This window comes from Arachis stenosperma, chromosome 8 (assembly GCF_014773155.1).
Source record: "Arachis stenosperma cultivar V10309 chromosome 8, arast.V10309.gnm1.PFL2, whole genome shotgun sequence".
NCBI classification, from domain to species: domain Eukaryota; kingdom Viridiplantae; phylum Streptophyta; class Magnoliopsida; order Fabales; family Fabaceae; genus Arachis; species Arachis stenosperma.
In genome coordinates this window covers 25149841-25160386 of record NC_080384.1, presented here as the reverse complement: position 1 = coordinate 25160386, position 10546 = coordinate 25149841, and the positions used below count along the sequence as shown (strand labels likewise).

At 29.8% G+C, this 10546-nt stretch overlaps 2 protein-coding genes across 2 annotated transcripts; one reads left to right on the top strand and one right to left on the bottom strand.

The window, feature by feature from the left end:
- The first annotated feature begins 1175 nt into the window (after positions 1-1175).
- On the top strand, positions 1176-1812 carry LOC130946691 (protein FAR1-RELATED SEQUENCE 5-like). Its single transcript, XM_057875529.1, has one exon. The coding sequence runs from the start codon at positions 1220-1222 to the stop codon at positions 1808-1810; it is 591 nt and encodes a 196-aa protein (XP_057731512.1). The 5' UTR covers positions 1176-1219; the 3' UTR covers positions 1811-1812.
- A 3998-nt stretch (positions 1813-5810) lies between these two features.
- Positions 5811-9466, bottom strand: LOC130943523 (uncharacterized). Its single transcript, XM_057871432.1, has 7 exons — positions 8903-9466; positions 8477-8576; positions 7870-7935; positions 7080-7194; positions 6839-6921; positions 6481-6542; positions 5811-6369 (listed from the first exon to the last, which is right to left on the bottom strand). The coding sequence occupies exons 1-7, from the start codon at positions 9076-9078 to the stop codon at positions 6258-6260; spliced, it is 714 nt and encodes a 237-aa protein (XP_057727415.1). The 5' UTR covers positions 9079-9466; the 3' UTR covers positions 5811-6257.
- Positions 9467-10546: the final 1080 nt, after the last annotated feature.

Genomic DNA, 10546 nt, shown 5'->3' with positions numbered 1-10546 from the left:
TGATAATTAATTTTTACTGTGTATATAATATTTTTATTATTTATATTGTATAAGCCTATATTTAAAAACAATGTATTTAAAAAAATGTTACACTAAATCAAGTAATAATAGTTAACAAAATTTTTCCTATGAGATATTAGAATTTAGAAGGGACAACATATATAAGAGTGGGAAGAACTTATGAGGAATGATAAGGGGCAGCAATTTTGGTGTTTTGTAACCATCAATTAGCCATCAATAGTGTTTTTAATGGTATGAGATTACATCTAATGGTGAAACTCACTTTTATTTTGATGGTTAAGTGCATGTTTTGGCGCCATTATTTTGTTAAAAAAGATCTTTTTTCAATGAAAAAAGATTTTTTTTATTTTTTAACGTGTTTGGCAAATTTCTAGTAGTAAAAGTAAAAGCACTAGTAAAATAAAAAAAAAAGATCTTTTTTGAGAAGCTGTAATTTACATCTTTTTTTAAAAGATCTTTTTTTCTTAAAAAAAAGATGTTTTTTATGTAATAAATAAACAAAAAGTACTTTTATATTGTTATACCCAAACATAATTGATAGATAAAAAGACCTTTTACATGAGATATCCAAACATAAAATTACTTTTACTTCTCTATAAGATCTTTTAAAAAAAGATAACTCGAAAAAAGATCTTTTCTTAGAAGCTCACCCAAACAAACCCTAAGTGCTGGCCAGAAAACACAAAAATTACTAGACTTTTCGAGAAGTTATTGTGATTGAAGAGACAAACAACAAAAGAGTGATGCCACGTGGAAGAAGGCAAGCAGAGCAATTAAGCAAACGGCCGTTGATGAAATCCAACCGTTTATCACAATGACAGTGAAAGGAAGAGTGAGTAGCATGAAACCTGGATCCTTGTTTCTTTTTTGTGTTGAATTGCAGTATGTACATCTATGAATTTGTGATCGATATACTTTTCTCATTTGAGTTTTACGCAATTAATGAGTCGTTTGACTTAAGCTGAGAGTTTTGGATTCCGTTTGAACTTGTGGTTACTGGTTAGTGATATTTTTTGCTGAACGAGTAATGATTATTTTTTAATTACTATTTAATTATTATTAACGCAATGGCCTAACTTGTGTTTAGTGATATTGGGCTTTGCTTGATTGTGGCCTGAGCTGAGAATATGTTAGAACCCCTTTGCATGAACTACATTGTTTTGAGGACAATACTGTTTTCTGGTACAAAGCTTTATTAATGGCTGTTTTGATGAACTACAATTTATTTGTTTGTGCTGCAGTGGAGCTCGGGCTTGATGGCTCCATTAATGGTGAGACAATAGCACATGCTACCATAGGAGAAGTTAGCAGTAGCTTTGCTGATGAAGATAAAATTGCTAGCTGTTCCTTTGATCCAGCTTACAAACAAGATCAAGATGGTAATATAACACAAGATTCTTCTGGAGGGGACACAATCCCCTCAGCAATTCCTGCTGTATCGGTTGTGTCAGCTGATGAGCCATACGTGGGTCAGGAGTTTGATTCGGAAGCAACAGCGCATGCATTTTATAATGCATATGCCACGCGTGTTGGATTTGTCATACGTGTAAGTAAGCTCTCACGGTCAAGGCGTGATGGTTCTGCAATTGGACGTGCTCTTGTTTGCAACAAAGAGGGTTACAGAATGCCCGATAAGCGTGAAAAAATTGTAAGGCAAAGGGCAGAGACAAGGGTCGGTTGCAGGGCAATGATTTTGGTGAGGAAAGTTAGTTCCGGTAAATGGGTTGTCACAAAGTTTGTAAAGGAGCACACACACCCTTTGACACCTGGAAAAGGCAGAAGGAATTAGAATTTAGAGTAAAAGAATAATTTAAAAAAAGTTTATTGATATTAGTTGAAAAATAGTTGATTTTCTAGTTGAATTCATATTATATATATAAGTTAATTTCTATGCATTACCTAAATAGAATTGCACAAATATATAATGATTTTTCACCCCTTTTTTTTGTGATAATAAGCATATAATCTAGTAGTAGGTGTGAAATCGGTTAGGTTTAATTATTTTATCGGTCTTTATAATTTTTTTGAATTTTTAATTAAATTCATATACCATATCAAATATTGTAATTAAATTCTTATCGTAACAAAAATATTAAAATTAACAGAATATTCTGTTAAATAGAATGAATATACCTAATATTTGATTAAATATTTTATATAATTTAATAAAATATTCTATTAATTTTAATATTTTTGTTACGATAAGAATTTAATTATAAAATTTGATATGATATAAGAATTTAATTAAAAACAATTAAAAATTTAATTAAAAATTTAGTAAAACTATAACATCGTCAATCTAATTAAATCAATCTGTTATATGGTAATATTAATACTATATTATATGGTATGGGTTATTTATGCACGTGGAAATCGAATTATTAGTTCATTCCATGAATTGCAAATAGCAGCCATTTTCTGCCGCAAAAATGGAAGGGTATCTATCTAATATAGTAATATATCTATCATATTCATATATTCATATATCAAGCAAGTTGCAGCAGCCAGGTTCTATAAAGTAGAAATATCTATAGGAAATAAATCCCAAAATGATATACATATTATTAAATTAATTATCCTTTAATAAGGTTCAATGAACAATTACTCATTTTTGGGTCTAATTAATAGTACAAATGGTCATAGATCAAACACCTATGCTGACGTGGCATGAATATTTTGTCAACTTGGACCAACAGGCAACAGTGATTGCCAATTTGACTAGTACGTACGATTCGGATTTGGAACATATTAAATGTCTATTTAATTCATGTTTGTATTAGTATTTTTTTATTTTTTATTTTTTATTGATTTATATAAAAATTATTAGAAGTTTTAACTTATCTTTTTAATTATTTTTTATTTTTTAAACAGATAAAAATTTATATTTTTTATTTTTTTAATGATTAAAAAAAATTAAATATATTTATATTTTTATTCATTTAAGTATTAGAAAGATAATTAAAAAAATAAATTAAGTTTTTTAATTATTATTCATATTTTATTATTCTAAAATAATATTATTTTTAGATTTTATTTTTTAATAGATATTTGACTAATTAATCAAACCAGAACTTACAATTAATAAAATTTGAGACTTTTAGTCATTAAATATCAAATTTCATATAATTCCAAAGAATATAATTTCTCAATCAAAAATATTATTTTTTATATCAAAATCAGCCACTAAAATGTATAAATATATGTGTTGTTTAATTTATTTTTATTGCGTATTTTGTATTTTAATATGTATTTTATATTAGTGATTGATTTTAATATACACGTAACATAGTTATTTTTTAAAATATTATGAGAGAAAAGAGATATGCATAATGACACTTTTTTATTTTTAATATTGGATTAACAATGGTGTTTTTTTAAATTGTGATCAACTATGGTATTTTTTCTAAAATGTGGGATGATTTAATATACGGAGTACAAATCGGACCGTCCGATTTTTAAGAAGTACAGAAATCGGACCGTCTAATTTGACGGTCCGAGTACAGTACTCGGACGGGCCGATTAAAAAAATTTAGAGTAGACAGTCCGATTTGTGTTTTAAAAAATTATAAAAATTTGAGGTACAGAAATCAGATCCTCCGATTTATGTACTTCCACAAATTTAAAAAACACAAAAAATTACAATATTAAAGTATATTACCACTTTTACTTCCATAACAAAAAAAATTAACGGCATACTGAAATCAAAATGCTTTGCGTCAATAATTTTTTGTGCTGGAATGTTACCTGCTGTAACATGATATAATATAATATAATATAATACCATGATATTATTTGTAGAATTTATTTTTTAATAGATATTTGACTAATTAATTCAATAATGCATGAAATGTAAATATTTTGTTTGTAAATTATATTAACTAAGGTAGATACACAATAAAAAAAGATATAAATTAAATTTATTAAGATAATTTAATTTTTGTATAATTTAAAAAAATACTTTTTAAAATATTATGAGAAGATATAGGTATACATACTGGTATCATAACACTTTATTTCAATATTTTTAACACCAAGATATTACCTATAGTAAGATAATATAATGATGTCAGTATCATGGGATTAAATAAATATCATTAAAAAGTGATTTTGTTCATTCATATAGTCTTTTTTAAACAACTATCAAATATCAATTCGTAACTTTTTTTTTTTTAATGTATTATTTTGAAATGGATAAAAGACTAATTATAAAATTACACTTTTATAACCTGGCACACGAATTTTGACCATGCAAGAAAGGCTATTTTTCAAGAAGATAATAAAAGTGATTCCAACCGTGTGCTGTGTCAATTTATATATTGTTCTACTCTTAAACACCAAGAATTATATAGTTATTGGAATATCTTACTTTAAGAAGCGTTTTTATTTTTATTAAATGATAACTTTGCCGAAAGCCATAAATTATCCATTGCATGTTGCTACGTGAGACCAAGCCATTGCTTCCAATTAAACTTCATCTTTCATAAGCCGAAAGTAAATGCAAAATAGACTCTATCAAAAGCATTACAAGGAAGGTTCCAACATATTTGAAGTTTAATGTTCAATTGGGAGTACAAGAAGAGCCATTGAAAAAGTCAACTATTTAGAACTTAGAATTAAAACTTTTTACAAGCACACCAAATATGGTGTGTACTACACGTACTTTTGAAATGAAGTCTAAATTCCAATCACAATTAACTAGTAATAATCATCATGAAAATGCTTAGTGGGGGTAATATCAACCATCAACTCAATATTTGTGGCAAACTTCTTTGTCAAGGCAAAGAAAAATAATGGAACAAATCATATTTCACTTGGGAAAACAATGAAATTTAACGTTACCCAGCATATAAAAACAATTATATAGTTCACTATAACTAAGAATTATTTGGCCAAAGTAGCCTAAAACCTAATTCTTATATTTGGGTCACTCTTAATATTATTGTATATGTTCATAAAAATATATGAGAAAAGGACAAATAGGTCTCTGATCTTTTGTTCCGCGGACATTTTTGTCCCTGACTATTGAAAAATACTTTTAAGTCCATGACCTTCACAAAATTTGGACGTCCCTCCGTCTAAATGCCTCCATCAGGGACTGATCCGTCCAAATTTTGTGAAGGTCAGGGACTTAAAAGTATTTTTCAATGGTTAGGGACGAAAATGTATGCGGGGCAAAAGGTCAAGGACCTATTTGTCATTTTCTCAAAATATATATACACATGTTGAACAAATAAAAATTTGAAGTCAAATTCCTTTCTTTTACAGAAGTATTTTTAGTAGGTGAGTTCTATGGTACCTTTTACTATGGTACCTAAATTGCCTAACTTGTTTTTAAAAGTACAAAATAAAATGTTTAAAGTAAAAAATAAAATATTTAAAATTTATTAAATATTATCTATTTGCCTTTTTTGATAAATTAGACACAATCTCAAAGGCACAATAGCATTCACTTTTTTAGTATTACTAAACTAATAATTCAATTTGCTAATAATACATAAATAACATTTAGATTAATGAGGGATTTATGATCCACATAGAATTTGGATTGATGGGTTTAAACCTGCAAATATGTTTAAAATGAAGTTTAAACTGAATCTTACCCTAATATCCACACACAAAAAAAAAAAACTGAATCTTACCCTTGTCTAGTCTTTAATCAGGTAAAAAAAATTATATCTTTTTTATCTGAGTTTTACAGTTCAAATGAAAATTGGAAATATGGGATTTGCAGGGGGAGAGGAAAATGCATAAACAGCACCTTAATGAAATCCAATTACACTTGAAGGAGACATGGGAAACAAATAAGGTAAATACATCTATAATTTAAAACAATATGAACAACATTAAGATCTGCAAACAAAATAACATGGACGATAAATGGAATTATAGCACTACTTACTGATCAATCATCTACTAAATTTAATTGAACTCAATTAATAACAAGAACACTAATAATTCCTATAGTTCCAACTAAGGTTAGAGCCAATACGAACAAGAGAAAAACAACCAACATTTGCAAAACAGAATTAACAAAAAAAATTGAAGACTAGTACAACTTAATTATCAACAATTATTTCATTATATCTCTCCTTTTTCTTTTCTCTTTTTTCCTCCAACTGGTAAATCTTGAGTCAACTTGATTCAGTGATTGGCAGTTATTATCCCGATCAGAGGCAGAATATGAATTGAGTTCCACTGAAGGCAGAAATATGGAAAAAAGGGATGACAAAGTAGCATCATGATTGTGTTGGGAGAGTAGTTCTTGGAAGTATGGAATTCGCTAGATCGTCGTTCACCTTCACAGGAAGAGGCGGCATTTGCTTCATCACTTCCGGCGAATCGTTCAACCTGCCATGGAAATAGAGAAGAAGAAAGCAAGTATTTTTGCTCGAGTCAAATTAAAATTAAAGAAAATATTAAATAATATAATTTCAAGATACATTAAACAGTATGACTTACTCATTCATGATTTTAAGGATGTTGTCTCTGGTTTGGCAGAAAAGATTGATGTTATCTTGTATCTGAAAACAAAATCAAAAAGAAAAAAAAAATTCGACATCAGCTGCAAAGAATGGCCTAAGAATGGAAAGGACACCGATAGACGAGAGCCCTAGTTTTGTAATAACAAGATATCCCAACTATAGTCATTTCCGCTGTTTTACAAACACTTGAAAGATTCATGATACTAGATTGTTGAGTAAATTAGCACAGTATACGGAAAAAAACAAAAACATGGAAGAGAAAATATGCAAATCCTGTTTTTGTTCATGTGGTCTTTTTCATAAATTAAAATCAGTCAAAACTGTTATTAACCCACCATAAAAGAAGAAAGATTAGCAGAGATCTGATTCAATGCCTGTGCATTTTGTTCCAATAGCTCGCCAGTGGGACCTCCGATTGCTGCCAAAAGACCAATTCAAATAAGATAAAGCTGCTTGAACATTAGAGTACATGAGATGCTTCAAAGGTGAAACAAATGCTTATGTTGGACAGAAGCCTGTAATCACAAACCACACCATCCTAAGCAATGAGACCACTCAGAAGTTACGGAGCCTGACCTGTACAAGGGATACCATCATCATTGTCCATTGTAATCATAGGAGGAGCATATGGGGGAACATTGGAACGAGCAGGAAAGTGAGATGACTTTGCGCCAGCATCTGAAACTCTTTCCTGGAAATAAAGATAGACTTTTGCTAAGCATCTAAATTCCCATTGAGAATGAAAAGGGACATAAAGAAAGAAACTACAGTTGTCCAGTATTCTACAAATGATTTCATATTTGTTAAATTTCTGCTTTGTTTTTTGTACACCAAGTGTTGGAAATTAGGGAATAGTGTTTAGGAAAGTAAAAATTAAGCAGCATTTTTATTCAAGAAGAACAACAGTTTTCTAAAGATGTACTATGAATGAATGTCACAAAGTTTTGGTTGAATAACTATTGCTCATAACATCATGAAGTGAAATTTATTGGTGTTCACCTTAGCATTCTGGAAAACCAATCAATTATTTCACCAGGACTAAAAAATAAAAATTAAGATCATCAGTTCAAAGTTAAAAACTTGATGGAGATGAAGAACCTTGGTACAAGGGTTGAAGATTATTCTTATTTTTTTCCACTTAGGCTAAGGGAAAAGGGGTTTAAAGTCAACTAAGCAATCAACAAGAGAACATAAAAATAGGTCAGCCCTCAATCCACATGGCACAAGCATACACCAATGCAGAAACGAACAGGTAGACACTAAATAGTGCCTTTAAATGCAAGGACAGGGCAGAATATACATACCACAATAAAACTAATATAACGATTGCAAGAATATTGAAATATTAAATAAATGTTAGTAGTACCTTCTTATCTTTACTTTTCCTCGTCAAATTGTGATCATCCTTCCTTCTTTTGCTATTTTCTTTCTTCTGCAAGAAAGCACACCAAACATGTGTTACCAATAAGAGTATGAAGTAACCAAGTTTATTAAGGATGGGTTGCAAAAGGAATAAAAGTTCCTAGCACAATTTTAATGAAGGAACCAAATCCATAGTTGATGATTCTATAATACATAAGGTCCAAATATCTCCATCAAACAAAAAAATCATGCAACCATGAAGTAGAACCATAAAGCCTCGAACGCCTCAATGACAATTTTCTAATTCGAATAACAGAAAAGCTGCGTGTACAAGTAAAACTAAGCCAAGTTTCTAACCAAGAAACGAAGAAGAAAAACAAAAAATGAAGTGTCACTTGTTTTTGGGGCCGCTTGGCTTGAACTTGGTTAAATTCACTTGTACACCTAGCACCGATATTCTAATAAACAACGAGGATAATCAGAATCAGCTTCCTCATATGACATGTGATCCAAATGGCTCAATAGTCATACATTCATATGTAATGATAGAAACATGATCAACCCAGAGGAAATAAAATTGTACAGCATTCCATAGCACAAATGAATCTTACATTCATCCATCTAACTCGCAGCGCAACATCTCGGACTGTCTTGCTTTGTAGTTGAAGGGCTATCTTTGCATACCGCACTATATTTGTTTCCGAGGCATACCTACAAGTAACACATTAAAATTCTCATCAATTCAAAAACTATTCCTTTTTCTTTTGTTTTCTCTTCTCTTCTCTTTCCCCGGAATTAAACAAACACCATTTTCTATTCAAGAGCCAGTTACTAAACACTACCACAAGTTCACAAATTGATTTTGATGTGCAATCTAAGTATAAAATGCAATTCAAGCTTGAATAATTAACAGCTCAATTAAATATCATTATTAACAAAAAATAAAAGTATAAAACATCATTATTTAAGCACAACAAGTCACATATCCCAAATTACAAAAAACCCCAATAGTAGTACATAACAGAAACTGTACTCACTTGCTGAGTCCATCTTCAAGAATGGCCTGTTCTTCGGGGGTCCAATCGAGAGAGATTCCAGGGTTGTGCTTCATGGCGAGAGCAGAAGCAGAAGCCGAAGCCTCGGGGTTGTTGTTGCCGTTGAGCGAAGAAGAAACATGAGTCTGTTCTTGGTGGTTCCCAGAAGGGTTCGCCATCGATGACAAACCGATAAACCCCGTCAACTTGCTCAATTAACCAAAGCAACTTTTTAACCCGAATCCGATTCAAAGCGTTATCCAAAATTAACGGCTTGTTCCCGCCAATTGCCGCCAGCCGCCGCCACCCACCGAAAAATGAATTCAGAGAGAGGTGTTGATAGTGATAGAGACGATGAAAGGATAAAATAACAGACAGAGAGAGAGAAAGAGAGGGTTTTGATTTGGAGGTTTGAAGTTTGAAGTTTGAAGTTTGAAGGAGGTGGAATTGCAGAGTGTGGAAAATTGAAAAGGGAAAAATGAGGAAAATTTTGCCTTTTTAAGGAATAGGGATTTTCTGGAATTCCAATTTTGCTTTGCCCCAATGGGTCTACTCTGCAGGATGAAAATCAATGATACTGCTTTCATGGCACTCTTCAATTTACCATTTTGTCCTCTCTTTCTTTCTTTGCCTTATTTTTCTTTCTTCTTTCTTTTCTTTCTTTTTCACAACTATCTTGCTAATAGTAATATGTTAAGGTTACTCTAACGAATTTAATTTTGATACCTTGTAAATGTAAAATAATTTTATACGTATAGAGAAAAAATTCTAAACAGTATTTGAAAAGATAATAAGATCTTTGATAAAAAAAATATTCAATTTGACTTTTGAATTTTATTTTTAGGAGATTGATTAGTTCATATGCTAAAAAAAATTAATATTATTTTTTTGACACATGAGCTTCAAAAAAAAATCAAGAGTCGAATTGGGTATTTTTTTGTTAAGAATCTCGTAATTCTTTCAAAATAATTATCAGGGGTCGAGTGAGTTATTCACTCTTAGTTATATAATATTACATTATTAAAAATAATTATTTTTTATATTAGAATTATTATCTAAAAAAATGAATATAATTATTATCTAAAATATTTTACACTATATATCAGTACATCAAAATTAAATTATAATTTAAGACATAAATATTAAATTTTTTAAATTACTCTTATCGATCTATTAACAACAAGTAGATCTACGCCAAGCGAATTAGTAATGTGACAGGAGAAATTGGTACAAGAAACTGTGGATACGCTTCTGGATAATGGAATCCGCGAGCAACCGATGAGGGATGGTCATAATAAGATTTACAAATCATAAATAAATTATTAAAAATACAATAAAATTTTAAAATTCTTTCGTTTTTTAACATAAAGGTTTTTGTATTAGTAATTCTATTAAATTATTTAACAAAACTTTTTAGCAATATATATTATTTGAACATAAAAAAATGTGACTATTTATCTGTACAATAACTTTTTTTTTAATTTAATGTCACAATTAAAGGTTGTAACCAAAATTCCAAAAGAGCAAGATTTCTAACCACCTAAACAATGTCAATTAATCTATTTTCAATTGACAATTTAGATATTAATTTCATCACTATTAAATTGACTGGTGGTGTTTTTCTTGAGTGAAGATAGTTTAGCACAA

What these genes read in the sequence shown, in the direction of transcription:
- LOC130946691 (XM_057875529.1), top strand. Translation starts at nt 1,220, where the DNA reads ATGGCTGTTTTGATGAACTACAATTTATTTGTTTGTGCTGCAGTGGAG.
- LOC130943523 (XM_057871432.1), bottom strand. Translation starts at nt 9,078, where the DNA reads ATGGCGAACCCTTCTGGGAACCACCAAGAACAGACTCATGTTTCTTCT. An exon ending in TGCGAGTTAGATGGATGAAT is followed by an intron (nt 7,936 to 8,476) that starts GTAAGATTCATT and finishes GCTTTCTTGCAG; the next exon opens with AAGAAAGAAAATAGCAAAAG. An exon ending in CTAATCTTTCTTCTTTTATG is followed by an intron (nt 6,543 to 6,838) that starts GTGGGTTAATAA and finishes TTTTGTTTTCAG; the next exon opens with ATACAAGATAACATCAATCT.